General features: G+C 44.0%; 1 protein-coding gene across 1 annotated transcript in view; it reads right to left on the bottom strand.

The window, feature by feature from the left end:
- The window catches only part of CIB2 (calcium and integrin binding family member 2), a 49690-nt gene that overhangs the window by 22416 nt on the left and 7761 nt on the right, over positions 1-19513 (bottom strand). Inside the window, exons 2-3 of the mRNA XM_040602555.1 lie at positions 16999-17033; positions 215-326 (exon numbers count right to left, since the gene is read on the bottom strand). Coding sequence (XP_040458489.1) covers positions 215-326; positions 16999-17033 — 147 coding nt within the window. The remainder of the gene's footprint in view (positions 1-214; positions 327-16998; positions 17034-19513) is intronic.

Below are 19513 nucleotides of genomic sequence, written 5' to 3' on the forward strand. Positions count from 1 at the left end.
TTTCACACATATCTCAGCTGTCTCTGCAAGACAGGCACCCACCCCACCTAAACACTTTCCAGTTTCTGGGGCTGGTTTTGCCCTTGACCAGGAACAGGAAGGGGAAGACCTCAGCATGGCACATTGCTTCAGGATATCAAAATCACTTGGCAAAACCTCTGGCAGTTGAGCTACACAATTTAAGATACAGTTTGTAAGCAGTCAGAATTGATACCTTTAGCTCAGGCATGTTTATTATAAGCTGCATAGGTAGTTTAACATCTGGGTCCTTTGTATAGTCCATGGGCACAACGTTTGGTGCCATTTCATGGTATCGGCCATGCAACCTGTAAACAAGCAGAAAAAAACAGCCAATAACCAATTTTAAACAACCAATTCCATTCATACAGCAATCAGACACAAACCTGTCTTGCAGCTCTAATTCTTAGTATTTTTAGCACACAGGTCCAAGCCCACCAAATCCCCATATTTTTAGAGGAAAAAAGAAAAGAAAAGAAAAAAAAAAAAAAAAAAGGCTTTGATGCAGTACCCAGCATAACTGCTGCTAACACCCACGCGTAACTCGAGGCGCGTAACTCAGTAGTGTTTCAGGCTGCCTGTAGTAACATTTCAGCACCATACGCAGGCCTGGACCAAGGCACTAACACTGTGAGCACAGCCCAGGATCACACCCCAGGGGAGACTATTGGGCGATCTGCACCACGCCAGAAAGTTGTCGTTGAACAACAGCTCAGAGAATTTAAAAGCCAAATATGCAACTATGATGCTACAGGCAACGATATCCTTGGGTGACACCACTTCTGAATTTAAAAAGCCCTTTTCCTCTCCGTGACTCACTAGCATTGGGATTTAGCCTTACAATCCTAGCGCTGGCCAACACCAGCGCACAGACCATGTCCACTCCATTCCAGTTCACGCAGCTTTGTTTCATTCTTGGCGCAGCTTATTCATCAAACCAGGGTATTTTAAAGGCAATGCACAAGTGTTTCCCCGAGAGATGCAAACGTTCATAAACAGAGTTTGACTCTCTAAGGCTCGCTTACCATGCGGACAATATCACGTCACAGTTTTGTAAGGGAGCTGGGAAAGGAAGAGTCAAAGCCCGTGACACACATCAATGTTTCTAGAAGTTTAGAAGCTGAGTACCAGTAAATTGTAAAAACTGTCTGAGTCTCCTGCACAACCTGGGCAAAGACTGCATAAATGTTTCTGCCACGTTACCTCCAATCATTAATTGAATTAACACGTGCTAATCCCACCCTTTGTTTGCTGTCTCCAGATATTCTAGTGAATGAGCGCAAAAGCAGAGCCCGAAAGCCAAGAGAAAACAGTCGGATGTAAAGAAAACATAAAATTCAGCAGGGTGTAACTCTTCAAACTATCTCAGCGCATTTATTCTCACTAGGGTGGCTCACTCAAATTAGGAGTGGAAGCGTTTCAAGTAAAACGGGTATTCAATCCAAACTCACCAAAGGATCTCAAATTTTGAGCTCTTAAAGCACAGACAGACGTTCCCCGGTATGTAAAACATTACCTGCTTAGAATTAATTCATATACTGGGGAGATTTAATTCTGCTTTTTCTAATTGTACTGGTTGTAGTGATTATGTCGTTCTAGCAGACAAGTATCCAGAATCCCAAGGCTCTGTCAAATAATAGCACAAAAAGGCTGGAGAGGGAACACCTGTATCCCAGTGCTCAAAGATCAGTCAGAGATCAATGGATCCAGCATGAACGTGGGACCCGCCAGCCCTCTGCGTGTGTTAAAGGAATAGGAAGGAAGTGTAGGTAGCTGCTGTCCACAGAAAACTTAGAAAATGTCATGTACAAAATGTAACTTTTATCATACGTGAAAATTTTGTTTCACGCCTAATCCTTCATCTGCATAGGGCAGAACGTGGTCATTTTACCACATCTTAGGTACTAACACAAAGCAGTCTGGTGTCTCATTAGGTCACATGTACTATTTACATATATTGAAAAGCTGTACGTATTTTTGGTGACGTTTTCATTTTAACAAAACAGTCCTGCCTGCTCAGTAGGCATACTAACGATTACAAGGAGAGGTTAAGAGGTTTTAAACAGTGGAACAGGAACCACGCAGCAATGCAGCCTCCCCAGCCCCTCCGCCTTGCCAGCTGCAGCTTCAGCCCCAGCAGCCCCACAGCTATTCCAAGTTCATGTGGGGAAGGAATTTCAAAAACCAGGAGAAAATAATCTACAGGCACCTCTCCTCAGCATCTCTTTGGCCATCATTATGATGTGTCACAAAGAATACATGAAATGGAACACAGACACATGTTTTGTCTGGATCTTAGGAAACTAATGTCTTTACACCCTGCAGCGGTATTGTTGTGCCATACAGGAAATTAAATATCCACTGACTGAAGCATATTTCGGCTGCTTACCACAGCTCACCCTGACATCTCATAAATGCTCTGTCATTTAAGATGGAACAGCCATTTCCCACTCCAGTAACTGATTTCTGTCATAAACAGCAGCTACAAAGATGCCCCTAAACGCAACAGAAAAAAAAAGCTTAAAAGCACTTAAAGGAAAGCAAACCTTTGCAACCAAATATCCATCTAAGGATTTTTTTTTTTTTTTTTAAAGCTAGATACTGAAATGGTATTCTAGTCTTCATCAAAATAAAGCAATGCGCCATTGGAACAGCTTGACCATTGTGAGCAACATTTCAAAACACACTGGCTGGCACTGCCTGCTTATTTTAACGGCCAGGATTGTCTTCCCTGCTTTCTCCAGTATTAGACTCTTCTGTCTTTGCTCTGTCTCCTCCAACAGGACTATGAATACAGATGCCGAGTTGGGCATCTTAAAGTTCTCCACAATGTCTTTCAGAAGACACAGAAGGGGTTGGAATAAAGTGATCAGTATTTCATGGTTTACTAAGCTTGTTAAGTTAACCTAAAGACAAGGTATGGAATTTCTCTTAGTCTTCAATAAAGAACTCCTAACAAACCCTCCTTTTTAAAAAACAAAACAAAACAAAAGCTGGGTCAATTTCTACTGGGAACAAACAAGTGACAGCAGTCTAAAAATGTTGTGGGAAAGTATCTCTTAGTGAAATACAAGCATATCACAAGAATAAATAAACACCTGTTAGTAGTAACAAAAGAAAGACCCACAACAGTGTGAATTTTAAACCACTTTAGTACTGGGAATAACACAGTGCTACAATAGAGACTGAGTACTAAGATGACAAAAAGTACTTACTACAGGTACATCAAAAAGCAGTTCATTGTCACCACCGACTCCCGGTGATCTGATACTCAGCACTCTTTTGAAAGAAGTACTACAGCTCCGTATGATGCTCACCACCATCAAGTAAAGTAAGAAATTTTGAAATGGTATCTACAGAGATAGCGATATTGGTCTAACACAAGAAACAGCCTTGGAAGGCCCAGGACAGGTTCAATGCTGTATCCCAGCTTCCCTTTGCTATGAAGCAACAATCTTATCTCAGTGATGGAGGCTTAGAGGGAGAGAGACCCAAGAGAGGGCACAGCCACAGCTCTTCCAGCCGCCCACGGGCATCCTTTTCCCCAGGACAGGGGTTAGTCTCCTTACAACACAATATATCCGCGCAGACTAAACCCATCTTTTCTTCCTGACAGAATTCACCATCTTGTCCACAGAAACCCAAATGACCTATTTATACTGAAGTTAACCCAAACTCTCTAGTAGCAGAAAGAAAAAAAAATCTTTCACCTGGAAGTTTGGACTTTTTCAGCTGGAATGTGTTGTGCTGTTGATTGCAGAGCAGTCTGAGTTTGTATTCCACCTTAGAACCACCCTTCTTGTCCCACAGGTATCAACTACTTTGTGTCTTCTAGCATAAGGCCAACAAAAGCACTCTTATTTTATCGTGGACAGGGCACCTACCGTGTGCCCACCTGATAGCACCGCGGTACATACAGTTTCCCCAAGACTGATGCATTCTCTCTGCTTGTGCTTTTCCTACTACTTCAAGCATTGAGGGCTTGCAGTTCCTTCAAGAAAACAAATACCACCCTATTACACCTCCATACCATGGAATTGTGCTAATTTCAGAGAGCATCTCTAAGAAAATATTCAAAGTATCTCTCAGAAGGGACCAGGTTTTAGCTAAAAACATTGCCAAAGGACACAGAATAAAAAGACATTCCTTTAGTTTGCTGCCAGAGATCATAATGGAACTGATTCCTCTTTCCTTTCTGCAAGGAGTTACAGCCAGGGGCACCGAGCTGAACACCACGCCTGCTGACAGAGCTCCATTTTTAGAACCGGAAAGGGAAATGCATACCCAGGGATGGGAAGTGGGGGAAAACCACCACAGCAAGGGAACAGTTCCCACTGCCAAACATCTTTATACCATAACATATATATGTCCCTACCTGTACGTGTTAATACATGCAGTGTCTTTTATTCAGAAACATCCACGATGCAGAAAATACTTATTTTTACAGAAATCCGTGAAGATAATGTGTTCCTAGCCCGTCCATTGAAAGTTAAGCCTTTCTTCCACCTCTGCAGAAGAGCAGGAAGGAGCAGCCAGGCACAGCGCTCCCGCACGCGGCCCTGCGTGCAGCAGGACCTGCCAGAATTTGCTGGAAGGTGGAGGATGGACACAGTAATCAGCAGTGGACCTGAGGACAGCTCTGGCAGCCTGCTCTCCTCCCGCTAACTCTTCCGCTAATTCACCAAATCTCTCCAAGATCTGTAGGCGTCAGAACTTTCCACCTGAGTGGATTTCACACTAAAGCATCCAAACGAGCCTGTAGGAAGTGGCTGTGATCCAGCTCCCACAAACAAGATTACAGCCATAAAACAATCCTCCACCTGCTTTTATCTGCAAGGATCCTGCAACTGTATTTGTGATAGCCTTATTACATGGCACCATTAGCTAATTTCACAATGAAAAAGGCTGTAAGATTTCTTCAGCTCTGGTTCCAAACCCAACACAGTACGTTGCACAAGCTCCGGTATTCTTTATAATACAACTAACAGAAAATTCAACTAACCAACCACCAACAAAAAATATTAACTCCTTTCCCCGCTGAAATTTTTTGATGCTGGAAAGTCCTTCAGGGACACCATGCACTTTTTTATGACAAACTGGATTGCCAGTCTCCCAAATGACCAGATTTTGTAGAAAACATGTTGAAAAAATAGCAGAGCTCCTTCAGCCTCTTACGGGATCATGAGAAAGCCCCGTATCACAGTGAAACACAGTCCCTTGGGCACAAGTTTCAGCAACACTTCTGTTTACTTGAGTAACCTACATTACACTGGGCAAGTACTTATTTTTTGGCAAGGAAACTGATTTCTGATCGATTTTTCTATAACACAACACAAAAATCAGTAGGTGTAAGGGTTATTTACACCTGTAACCCTCCTGCCTTTATGCAATACATCACTACATCAACTGCTCATACTACTGCTGCACTCGGACCAAGCACTAAAACCCACACTGAGTCAGAGTCAGCGATCACCTCCCAAACGCTGCACCGACTGGCACTGTATGGATCACTGCCCGTTCTGACGCATCTCAATAACATTAATTACTAACCATAAATAGAAAATAAACAAAGCTCAGTGGTAAAAGCTCTAATATTTCTCCTGTTCTTACAGAAGCAGAAGGCACTTCAGGTGACCTGGCCACATCAGGAGCAGCTGTGATCTAGCCAGGAAAGGCTCTCTATCCTTTCATTCAGCACAGCCCTCAACAAGAAGCATATCTGAAAATAACCTAAAAGCTGCTTTAGCTATCTGCCCTTGTCACAGAAACATTTATGTCCTTTCAGGGGAGCAATGCAAGGTTTTGCAGTGCTGTCTGAACATGTATGGCTTCGGAAAGGCAGCCATCACCTACACAGACCATCATGTACCACCAGAAGCCAGGACTGGCACCCAGCTTCACTGTCTTTGCAGGAGAGACTACAGACCCTGCAGGCACATTTGCTTCAAAAAATTCTTCTGGATACATGCAGAAGCATTTTCACATTCCTGGATGTGCTCTTTGTTGCCAAGATGCCTTGTTTACTCTGCATGGAAGAACGAGAAGAAAAGCTGGCAGTGTTTACTCCCGCAGAAGCTGGCAGTGTTTACTCCCGCAGAAGCTGGCAGTGGGAGGGAATGTAGTGACAAATTTAAAGAACAATTTAATTTACTGATGATGCCTTCTCCCCACAGATTTTGGTATATGATTACGGTTAACATACTATATCCAAGGAGTGAGGCTGTGACTCTACCACTTTACTCCAGTCTAAACCTAAACTGTGATCTGCCCTTGCAGAAATTTCAAGCTCACTCACCCACTCCCCTCCCTTGCACAAGCACTAACACTTGAGAAACTGCAGTGAGGTTCAGGGAACAGATGTGTTTTAAAATACACAAGGTTTTCACAGTCAGCTCCTTGAGGTAACTGATGCAGTTACACCAGCAATACTGCCTGGGCATGTAAATGGGGGTAGACTTTTTCTGTTGAATTAAGGGCAGAACAAGACTTACCCCTGTAAGCAGCAGAAATTTTTAAATCAACCCAGCTGCCCATCAACCAGTGAAAACCAAAAAAAGCTGTGTTCAGAAAAAAACCGCAAACAACACAGTATTGCCTCCACAGCCTACTTTTTGTTGATGCTAACTTTCATTCTACCACTTGTGACCATTTTATATGGTAAAAAAGGTGGGTCAGCATCTGTGCCCAGTTCTCAAGGGTGCAGCATCCTGGAGTCAGCAAGGGTAACACTGTGTGGGTATCTGCTGGACATGGCTGAAATGCCTCCAAACTTATAGCCATGCCTCCACGCTACGCCTGTGTAAAACTGAAAAGCAGAGATTTCCAAGCTTACACCTGCAGCACTCGTTTTAGTTTGCTGTTGAGCTTTGAGAGAAAGTCAGATTGTACCCAAGGTCATCAGTGGGTGTGTTAAAACACAAGGCAGCTCTTCCCTGGCTGGATACTCATAGATCACCACCACTAAATGTAGTGACAACACACTACAGCTGGCTGGGCTGCTTTGGAATAAGAACTCTGCACTAAAAGAGTGCTGAAAACAAAAGATAAAAGCTTGTAATGGCTCATTGATTAGAAATAACCAGAAGCTTTAAAGTGGCCTTTATAACCTAATAAACATCTCACCAACTCTGATCTGCCTTTGTAGCACCAGCCACTTGATTTGCGTTGTAAAGGGAAAACATTTTTATTCAACATCTTTCCTGTTGATTCCTAAATAACAGGAAGGCATTCAAAGACTTTAACATTCCGATCAAGACTATCCCAAAGAGTCAGTTCTAGATTGTTCGGCATATTCACAGAAAATAAATAGCAAAATGGCCTAACTGGGACACCGAGACAAAGTGGTGAGTGCTGATGAACAGTCCCAAAGGAGCTCGGAGGACGCCAGTGGCAGCTCCAGAGCCACACTCCCGCGCGCTTCAGTTGCCCTGTGGGTTATTCACCACAATCAAAGCTACAGGCTTCTGCCCAGATGCCAGAGCAGGACGGAACAACTGGAGGAGGACTTCTTGTAACAGGCAGAGAAGTGACCACCCCAGAGACCAGCAGCACCGCTGGCCAGTCTACCCACAGCCCTGGAAACGGAGCGATCCGAGCGATCCGCCCTTCTGAGCCCCTGGAGACGGAGAGGGCTGGAAGCCAAAGGAACAACAGCGTTCGAGATGGGATTGCATAGACTGCAGGAAAGAATGAATCGTGCCGATGCAAAGACTCTGACGGGAACTGATTTACAGCTGAGCTGATGTGCAGAGGCTGCAGCCCCCTGCCGGTGCCAGTGGGCGGGGGGCGCGTACTCTTGTCCTACAGTGCTGTTACTGCGGATGGGCAGGCGTGTGATCAGAGAGCTGGGGAACAGGTCCCGCCAGACCTGCGTCTGTAAGTCTGCCACGCACAGAGAAAAAGTTGCCAGAGCTCAAGCAGAAGGAGGTTTAACATGGGGCTGAGAAACTGAGGAAGGAGGCACCTCCAGGGCTGTCTGCAACTGATAAAGTGCTTTCCAGGGTCTCAGATTTATGCCACACGTTCACAAACTGCTTTTGCAATGACAGTTACATGTTGCACATGCTAGCTACAGCATAAATCTCTGTACTGCAGCAATTCCTCAGTGAATTATTTTCTCCAAGGACTGCAAGAGTTTGCAACAGTCTATCAGAAAAATGAGTCTACCATATGGAGCTGAAACCAAAATGATAGGAAACTTGGTGACACATCTGAAGGCACCAGCCAGGAACATCTGATAGAAACAGGAACTCCAACTCACTAAATTGCCACACTTCAACAAAAGGATAAAGAAAAAGGAACAGTGAGAAAGGCAAGCAGGAAGAGTTGAAAGGTGAAGGAATTTTGTTACATTTCTCTTACTGATAGGCCACATCCTTTCTGTGCTTCTAAATTGAAGTTATTTTCATTATGTCAGTAAAATACAGTAACTGGACACAGAAATCAGCTTTATACAAAGGCAGCGTAAGAGGAAGAGAGAAGGTGGACAGATGAGCCTTCAGCCAGCTTTTAGTTAGCACATCAAGTGTCCTTTCATCTCTGCAATGCAAAATGAAGCAGTATAGATGAATTCAAGACAATACTAAATAAACAACCTCCTACACCATCTGCAGTAAAATTAAAATGAAATTCTACACGAGAAACATTCCTGGCAGATAACTTATAATAAATTTATTCTACAAGATCTAGTCACGCTCAGGAAGGCTTTGCCTTTCAGTATGTGTAACTGCCATTCACAGAACTCCATGATGCACAGGAAGCATAGATAAAAGCAGTTCGTAGTATTTTTCCTTCCTTGAAGCACCACCGAAGAACCTGCCCACAGGCCTCTCTTCCACTGGTGATTCAAAGAATCGCAGAATGATTGAGGTTACCAGGGACTTCCAGTATCACCCAGCCCAGCCCCCCGCCAAGCCGGGGCACCCACAGCAGGTTTCCCAGGACCGCGTCCAGATGGCTTTGGAGTATCTCCAAGAATGGAGACTCCACAACCTCTCTGGGCAGCCTGGCCCAGTGCTCCATCACCCTCACCGGGATGGCGATAGAGGGGCGAGTGCTTCCTTGTGCTCAAACAGAACCTCCTGCCTTCCAGTTTGTACCCGCTGCCCCTTGTCCTGCCACTGGGCTCTGTCCTCCTTGCACGCTCCAGATCCCAGCTCTCTCAGCCTTTACTCACGAGAGGTCCTGCGGGCCCTTAACGGTTTCAGTGGCCCTTTGCCAGACTCTCTCCAGTAGCTCCGTATCCCTCCTGTACTGGGGAGCCCAGAACTGGACACCGTACACCAGCAGTCCAGATCCCACACAGAACAAGGAATGATGTGGTCCTCCCCCGTGCCTCGCAACACGGGGGCATCCTGACTGGGACACGATAAAGGAGAGCGTTATGGCACGGGAGATGCAGGACTTGGCTAGAAGCCTTTTTTTTTTCTCCCCATTCATGGAGTATACAAAAACGTTATTAATAACAAGAATAGAAGCACAATTAACAAGAAGATCAATAGCAGCTTCAGGATATACATTCTCCCTGCATATAGTTTCTTGCACAAAGTTCAGGAAGGTTCCCAGCGTACAGGGCTCCCCCAAACCTGAATTCTCTTGGCAGACGCATTCTTCCCCCAGAGCTGACAGCATGGGAACTCGCCCCGTATGAACCCCAAATTTTCTAAAGGCGTGATGCGCTGGAAGAACATGAGCTGTGCCCGACCCCCCCTCCACCCCCCTGTGAGCAGCCCCGCCCCCGCAGGGCAGGCTTTCGAGCACCGCTCACCTCCCAGCTCGGCTCGCCCAGCACTCGGGTGTCAAACCCAGCACACAGCTGGGCTGGCCAGAAGGGCTCCTGACCTACATTTTACCCATCAAAAACATGCCAAGAAACAGGCAGAGGAAAAAAAAATGCAACAGAATGACTAATTTTCTTCTACAAAAAGGTTCAAAGGCGTGCTGGCTGCCCAGATGGTGCCCAGCTTGGTACTTTACTGCCGTACCCCCCCGCAGCTGGCCAGCTAGGTTAAGTCAGTCCCAGGCTACACAACTTTAATTTACAGCTCTTGTGCTTTTTGGCGAGGATGGACAACCAAGAACACCTGTGTTTGACTGCCTGGGTATTTGCCAAACTGTACTAGTCTACAGGGAGAAATAGAGACAGATGGGCTGGCTAGCAGGTAAGCATTACTGCTGGAGTAAAAGCTTGTCTGTTAGAAAATCAGATTTACAAAACTGAGTAAGAGAAATACCACCTTAGAAGAGACAGCTCAACCATTTGTTCCCATGTACAATAACGAAGAGGCAGCTCAACCATTTGTTCCCATTTACAATAACGAGAGGCACGTTATCTAAACAGATTCATTGCTATGACTAAAGTGTTTTTCCAACCTTTCCTCATATATCATGTTTTTCCCCGTATTCCTGTTTCTCTCTAGTGGATGTTTTTCAGTACAACAGATTGTTTTTGAATGGTGATGCCCAAAACTGAACAGTCTGTTCCTACTGAGCTCCCAACAGTGCTGACTGGAATGGAATTCTCCCATTTTATATACAATGCTGAGGTTAATGCATCCTAGAACGGCATTTCCCTTTTTTGCAAGAGCATCAGGGGGAGTTACGGCTTTTGTTCGTTTGTTAAAATTGTGCTTATTTTGCTTAGATCAACTACCCCCCACCCTGTATTTTTTTGTTATGTTGCATTCTGTGCTTACAATTTTTTTCCTCAGTTCTTAGTACTCAACTCTGTGAATTTCCTCCTGCTTGTTTCAGATCTAATGATTTCTCTGACATACTGAGCACTGTTGAAAAAGCTAATCTTGATCTTCATAGTGTCTGCAACCCTCCTACCTCAAGGTTTCTCACCATTCTTACACATTTTCTAAGTATGTTCAATAGTACCTTAGCCAAGAGGCTAGCATATTTATACAGGTAGAACAAGAGCAACACACACAGGAATATGGAAAAGGCTTTACCAAAATAAAAGATATGTCATATCTATTTATGTTGTATCTGCTCCTTTTAGCAGCCAACCAAAGGAAGACATTGGCTTTTAATCAATCCACAGTGGGTGCCTCTGAGTTTTTGTTGTGTTCTAGACACTCAGGAACAGATTGTCCACCAGTGTGTTCTGGCACCTTCCAAAGCACCACAGTTATGCCCTGAAGTTATACATACGGGTCTAATTTCCACATGCTCCTTAAGAAGTGGGGCATGTTTTCAAAGCTCTAACACATACCTACCAAGGAAATCGGTAACAACTCTAAAAATTTCTCAGCTGTCCTATAAATATTTCAGATTTTTTTTCGAATCAATGATAACATAAATGCGTCTACATTATCTGACATTCTCTAATGCATTCTTGTCCTGGGCCCCTGAGAATCCTCTTAGTTGTGTTAAGCACATCTCAAAACTAACAGTCTTTAATAAAGACTTAAGCGTGTACTTAGGTTTTCTGGTGATAAATAGCTATCAAGCACCAATAATGATCTATGGTTTCTATTTTTCTCTTTACCAGGCATGCTTGCCTCTGCTGCAGTCTTACTTAGATTATTTTTTTTCCTAGATCCATTTCCATTATTCTATGTTCATTTCTTCTTCATCTTAAACTCATAAATTCTACTGTTTCCTAATAATGTGCAAATTATCCACACTCAGATTATCAATCAAGACAATGTGTCTGCCACCTCTTCGACTGCACCCTGCATTTACGTTAACTTAAATCCATGCCAGTATCAAAGTCTTACACACTGAAGTCAGACCAAGCCACTCCAACACCTTGCTGGTACCAAAACATTAAGTCTTGCTCATCTCTCCTTTCCTCATTTTCAGTTCTGTTGCTTGCTCTAGCTCTTGTGCCAGCTTTACCACTCATCTGATCCCTCAGAGAGCTGATTCAGCTCATTAAACCAGCAGAAAATAGATTTGTTGTTGTTTGGGCTTTTTGATGGGCTACTTTTCCTGCAGGGACAGATAAAAACACTTAAGCCCATTTCACCTAATTGCAGTCTCATGCTGGTTCACATCAGTTTAAATCGATCTAAATTGGAACTGCCATGTTCGTCCCTCCATCCCCACGCACACAGCTGTGCCCCTTCCCTCGCGCCCTTGCCAACACTCATGCAGGCAAACGGTGAGCCTGCCAGGGTGGCTGACTCAAGCCAAAAAACTATTCCTTTTTTGTTTTGTTTGTTTGGTTGGTAAGGTTACTCGGTGCTGGATTGTGTCCCTGCACAAGAAATGCGGCTCCGCCTGAACCGCGCCCGACCTGCGCCTCCCTTGCACGGTGCCCGTGAGCGCTCTGCGGTGCTTAGAGAAACGCAGAACAGCGCTTACTGCCTCTTAGTCCAGGTGGGGACATGCCAAATCTGGAAGTGCTAATTAACAAGGGGGTCATAACTCATTTTATGAGTAAATCATCACCTCAGGCATGCAGAAATACCTCCTGATGCCACCCTGTTATTCCTTAGACAGCAATGTGCACCCAACAGCTCGTACACAGCCAACACCCGCCGCTGCTGGCGTTGCTGCCAGCCACCTCTCAGCCCGGTGATGCTGCCTCGTGAGCCAACACGTCACACTGCGAGGCTACAGCAGCAGAGGAAATACAATGATTCCAAGTGACTAGTCCTTCTCCCGTGATTTTAGGACTTTACAGAACTACTCCTATGATCTTATTCTTCCAAGTATTTTCCAATCAGACATTAATATTTTGCATTTTACAGTGTACTTTTCAAGCAGAGCATCCATTTTTCACTGTCCATTAATCTAAGCTCTTACCCCAAAAACATCTATTGCTCCCAATCATATTCTAAGGTTGCACCATTCCTCGTAAGTATTTTTGGTTTTGCTCTTTCTGATGCAGACAGGGTGAAAAGTCACGCAGGCAGTGGCTCGCTTCTCTCCCATACAGAGCCCACAAGCAGAAAAGTTTTCTTTAGCCTAACATAAAGAATATAATTGAGCCTAAGTGCACGCTTTGTTCTCTTCCCAGGGTATAGATTGTTTCCTTACAACTCCAGTTACGAAATACAGAATGTATTGTTAAGCTGTACTGGAAGAAGCTACGCTTCCGTTTCACAATAAATTCTAACAATCTGGGGCATTATCATTGGCATCACTTATGCCCTTTCATGTTACTGAAGAAAGAAAAACAAACCAAGAAAAAAATCCTTATTCACATTTCTACGCTTTTTAGAGAAACAGTACTTACTAACAATCTGTCAGAGTTGCTTTAACTTAAATACTATTTGTCACATTTGACACTTCACTGTTCTTTCATCGTTCTATTTAAATGACCAGGTCTACCATGACAACAGCACCTCTCAGAGTTACCATAAGCCTCAAAAAAATATTCAGAACAGCTTTTTCACTACTGTAAAAATGTAAAACCTACAACAAAGATAACTTTCAGCAAGCTGCATGTAAAAATAGTTCAGATTATCCTTACCAGACAGAGCTTGCAACCTCAACCAGCAATATTATCCTCATACACACAAAAATATTAAGTGTTGGTAACAGAGCCAAACTACAGTGGCAACTTGTCAAAGGTGCTCAGTTGCTTTCATAGGGAAGAGGCAGAGTAAGAAGCTACAGCAGGAGCTGCAGATGCCCCCCCGTCCCTGCTGCCCCCTGTCCCCACGCCAGACTTTCTTACATAGAAAAGCATCCACCCATTCCCAAAGAGCAGGAGAATCTTTTCCACAATTCAGTGCTGCTCCCTTCATCAAGTCCTATGAATTCTAGTAATCTCCTCTACTCTTAAGTCACACTTGCCAGGCAAGGGAAAAAACATTATCATATATATAATAAAATAATCTGTCTGCAAATGTAGTTTCAAATGACAGAGTTTTGTAAGAGATACATGTAGTGTTCTGTCCAGCACCGTGCCGTTTACAGTACTGTGTAATCTGCCTCAATCAAGGAGGAAATAAAGATCCATTTCCGCTCAGGTATTCTTTTATGCTGCCACAGTTCTCCAGGACCACAGAGTGCTCTTACAGAAATAAATTGTGAGCTGTTTTCACCACGACCAAAGGTCCCCTATCCAGTACAGTCTCAGGTTCTGCATGGGGCACACACTACAAATCAAGCCCAGGATATTGTTATATAAAAAATACTTGCAAATCCAGATCATTTATTGTTTTGGGGTTTAGCATGATCTAAAACATTATCTTTAGCACCCTGATATCAAACTTCAGTGTAAGTTTTTTCTCAGTCTCAGGTGTCAAGAAAAACTGAAGAGTGCATGTGAAAGTTTTATGACAATTCTGTACAGAAATCTCTTCATTTCAGCCAGTTTTTATCTGCTTGTCAAAGCTGCACATCACAAACTCATTCTCTTCAAGTATTTTTTATCTACTGCAACCCAGAAAAAGAGAACAGAACTTGCTGACTCTTTACTTCATAGTCAGATTTTGCAATACTGTACATTCCTGCTTGCCTATCACACAAGGATATTTTCTGATTTCATTACTTTCAAATATCTTTTCTTGTAATCTGCAGTGCATTTTTCCAAGTACACTTTCTGTGTTTTCTCAGTTGCACATGATGGCTCAAATTTAGTTTGGAAATGTTGTTTTCCAGATTAAAAAAAAAGTTTGCCTATTGAGATTTAGCAGATTCCTAATTGCAACTTCCATGGAGATGTTTGATCCTTTATTTCCTTTTTTTATCACTGTAAAACACAGATACAGTTCCGAAGCCATCCTCCCCCCACCAATGTTAGTCTTACTATAAAACTGGTCACATTTTATGTCTTATTCTTTAAATTGGGCTCATACTGCACATGTTTTAGGCTTCCTATTTGTCCACAATTTTTTCTTTAGATGTGTACAAGTACCACAATGAGTCACTTTTCTTGCAGTGGAAATCAATGAGTCTTTCAGGCCAATTCCACTATTTCCTTAGACATTATCCCCAGGAAGAAAAAGAAATTACTCCTAAAAGCAAGATGACACAGTATTACAGTCTACAAACCACTTACCCTGGAAGGGTCCAAATTCTCCAATTAGGTCAGGTATACAAAGCAACAAAGAGAACCTTAGCTAACATAAAATGTAAAATCCTTAATTCATAATTATTTCTCTCATAGAAACATAGTACAAATACAATTATAAAGCTTTTAACAATTTAAAGGGGATTTTAGAAAAACAAAGCCTTTTTTTTCAGTTTATCCAATCCAAACAAATGGTTTCAGAACTCATGTCTCAAGTAGCCCTGTGAAACAGAAGAGCAGTATTTGTTGACTGTTAAAAGACTTAGAAGGTAGCTACAGGTCTGGATATACAACAAATCGCACTACACTGTTAGGTGTCGTGGCTTTTTTCTGCCTATATCATGTATGTATCTGAGGTTTGGTGCCTGCACAGGGACATCCTTTATTCTGTATCCAACTACTGGAATTGATGACGGTACAAGAACATCATCAAACCCCTCCTGACGTCTAAATCACAAAGTCTCTTACATGTCTCTCTCACAGCTGCTTTTCTAAACAAGTTGCCCTAACAAATTCTGGCTTTACCAAAGTCAGCATCCTCCAGCAGGACTAGCAACAGGGCAGCCCTGACGGAACATACAACTACTGTTCAGTTTTATTCAAGCTGCGCGACGTTTTGTAGGGCATCACCCTCACAGAACAGCACCTCTTTACAGCTAACCACTACACACCACCCCTGGAGGTCTGCAGCCAAGAAACGCTTTGCTAAAGCAGTTACATTCATGCTATGGAAATTCCCTTTTGTGGAGCCCGGACTCGCCCCAAGGACGCCAATGTCTCTGCTGGGGCCAGCCCTCACTAAGCTGAGCTTATCTTTAGGGAGCTGTCACCCACTCGCTGCACGCACATCCTGACTCCGTCACACCGTTTACCATTAAAATGTACTCCAGCAACGTGACTAAATTTTAAACCAGAATAATTATAGAAGAGGGACCTGAACCAAATTCAATTCTGGCTGAGGTGGTGGTATTGCAACATTGTCACTGCACAGCAGTCTCAGAGATGCGCACTGCTGAGGAGCGAGTGCATCATTTCTCTGTCAGTAATGAGAAAAAGGGATGCAGGAAATTAGCTGAAATACCACCTCTTATTTTTCCAGCAAAAAACCAAAGCACCCCACTCAAAGCTGTTAGTTTTTGCCTCGACACAACATCCATCTTCCTGACATTTACAGCAACAGAGTGGTGGCAAAGAACGTTTCGCTCAGAGACCACGTCCGGTTTTGATCTCAAAGCAGTTCCCAATGTTTATGAAAACAAAGGCTTCTTATGTCTGAGAAGCTAGTCAAATTTGAGAATCCTGAAGCGTTATGAGCCCCTACATCTAGATACACACCACAGATTTATTCTCACTGCCTAATACAGCAAAAACCCTCATGAAAAAAACAGGTATACTGACAGGACAGGATCGATGTCATGCTTTTACAGATCCTTAATCTGAATGGTTAGAGATCAAGAATCCACGGCAGGATCCTGGGCAAGAAGTCAGCCCATACATAGGCAGAAATTACTTCAGTTTGGCTCAGTCCATCACTGCTGAAACAACCCCAAGTCCTTCAATTGCAAAAAGTGACCCCAGCCCCCGTGACTTTCTGTAGGGAAAGTCTGCACAGGAACAAGCATTCTCAGCACTCTGCAACTGAAGTTCCACCAGTTTTCTCCACACTTAAGTCCATACCAAAACATGTACTGAATGAAGGATGTACCCTCAGATATGTGTGTGTGTGTATATATATATATGTATATACAACCGAGCAGAAAGGCAGCACATTCCTTTCATAAAAGTCACTGGCTCATCCCTAGAAAGGCCAATGATATTGACGTCAAGCTAATCAGCACCTGTTTCCTTAGACACATGTATATATTGTATCTTGAGTCTAGTCCTATACTCTCATTCATTCACGCAAAATAGCTGGCTTTATTTGGTTTTCCTCACAAGTCAGAGAAAAGATTCAGTCCCTTCCATACAAATCACAAAGGAAAAATTAGATACAATTTACTTACCGAAGAATTTCTTTCCGGGTGAAGAAGGTGCAATCCTGTTAAAAAACAAGATGTGTTATTGTACTATAGCGATATTGAAAACAATGGCAAAGAATTAATTTCCCATCTTTTTGAAGGAAACTCAGATCTGTCAGGAAAACATTAGATATGCCATCTGCTTTTGACTCAGAAAGCAATATATGCTACGAAATAACTGAAACATCCTAAGGACAGGGCTATCAATAAAACCAATTTTGTTAATATGGAACTTCGGGAGAAAAAAAGCCCAGCTTGCTGAAATACTTCCCCACTGCGGAATGACCAGACTAGAAACAAAATTAAATCAAAAAAGTAAGGGTATAGGCCAAAAACATTCAATAAATGGATCTAGAAAGTTATAAATAACAAATAGATGAAGCAAACTATCTTCTGACTTGGATTATTCCTCTATTAGAGGCAATCGATTTAATAATAAAGGTGATGTACTTGGTTATTAACTGGTTTTGCTAACAACTACTTTGTGCTGTGGTCATTTCGGTGAAGCCTGCAAACTCCGGTCCGTCGGGACCATGGGGAAAGGGACAGCCCCTGCTCCGGACAGCAAACCGTTCCGCTGGCCTCGCGGCACCACAGCGCGTGGAGTAACTTACTAGAATGCAAAGCAGAGCTCTCTGAGCATGGAAGAAGAGCTTACAAACATTCACTCGCATTCTAAACGGCTCTGCGGTGGTACTGCATTCACTCCATAAGAACATCTGTGTTTTGCTAGAAGAATTCACACACTTCACAAAAGCGCCGTAGTATGAGCAGTGAAATAGTTTCCATTATACGTCTTTCTACATCAGTCACAAAACAAGTTATATTTTCAGGTGCTGTGAGGAACCACAATAATGAGTCCCGTCCATTAACAGAAATATCCCCTCATCCCCACGGTCTTGTCCAACGCGTATTTAGGGCAAATTCTGCCCCACATCCAGACCTGGGAACACTGGTGGCAATGGATTGTTGGATGATCAGTTTAGAACATTGCTCAGGTCGTACATTTTAAAAAAATATACATCATCTTGTCTTAGAGCCAGTGGCTGATGGGGATGTGTGTATTTAGGGAACAACCACGACTCTTGCTGATGGGGCACCTCTCCCACAGGCCTGCGGGATACAGCCAGGCACTCACCTGGGAATTCAGCTCTTAGTAGTCTTCCTCCTTCAATGGAACCTTATTTGAAATTCATTGTATTTTTAAATCAGCTAGTGACAAGGTAACAACATCAGGCTTGGTAAGTCTGACCTAAAAGCACACACAACCGCCGTGACCCCCGGTGCTACCCTGCAGCCCACCAGAGCACAAGTGCCTTCCCCGGGCTGAGAGCCACTCGGCCCAGCGCCCGTTCCGGCAGGAGGGACACGCGCCATCGCAGCCAGCTGGGGCAAACGGCTTGTCTCAGGTGTGCGGGCACACCATCGGTCCCGCAGCACCAGTGACGGCACCTGCCTGCGCTCCCCGTACGACGCGGCGGAGCAGCTCTTCCCCCGGCACTGCGGGGCACAACAGCGGCACCAGGCGCAGCGGGAAGCATCGGGCGAGCTTTCGACACCCACGGCACATCGTCTGGAACCACGCAAAGTGAAACAGGAGCCAGCTGGTTAAGTCTTCATTAATTCCAGCACATTCAACACTGACGGTCAAACTGTCACTTAAGGATGCTTCATTGACTAAGGTGAGGCAGGTGCAATTTCACCAATAATTGCAATGCCCTCGGCAGCAATCAGCCCGTAATTATACAGGCCTGAGAGAACGGCAGGCACTGTTACTTAACTAGAAAGCTGACAGGGAATTTATGTGCAAATGGAGATAAAGATGAAAAAGAAAAGCCACCCTTTACCTCGCAGGAATCATGCAAAAATACCACTGGAAGACACACCCAGAGGTCAGATCACAATCCATCCCCACTGGAGGTCCACGTGTCTGGGTTTTTTTTATTTTAACGTGAATCACATCACATCTTTGACAACAAACACTACTGTCTGCTTTTTTTTTTTTTTAAATCAAACAAAATTTTAACTAACATAATCTAAACCCACTGATATTGAAAACCTTTACAATAAGTAGCTGCAAGCGATGCCTGGCCGCTGCCTGCCTGCAGCGCTCCAGCCGTGCCTGCCACCGTGGAATTGCGTGTTGGGGGGGGGTGGGGGTGTCCAAAAAGCATTTACAGTGGTTTAGTGGTTTCACAGGCCACTTGCCAAGATCTTAATGCCACTCGGGGTCAGAGCACCACAAATTAGTTGTGACCTGGCCCCTACTGTTGCCCCACAGCAAGACTGCACGCAGCGCTTCAGAAATGCTTCACCATTAGGTCAGGTCTGGGGCGGCCGAGGCAAACGCCGCAGCTCCGAGCCACCACCGCATGGGAGCCCAGCCGCACTCCTGCTGCTCCCAGCTCCTCGCTCCTGCCTCTTCCCTCATGCCACCTCGCACCCACAGATATTAGAACTGCATCAGAGAACTCCCGCGGAGGAAACTCACGAGTCTGGC

Source organism: Falco naumanni, chromosome 7 (genome assembly GCF_017639655.2).
Source record: "Falco naumanni isolate bFalNau1 chromosome 7, bFalNau1.pat, whole genome shotgun sequence".
NCBI classification, from domain to species: domain Eukaryota; kingdom Metazoa; phylum Chordata; class Aves; order Falconiformes; family Falconidae; genus Falco; species Falco naumanni.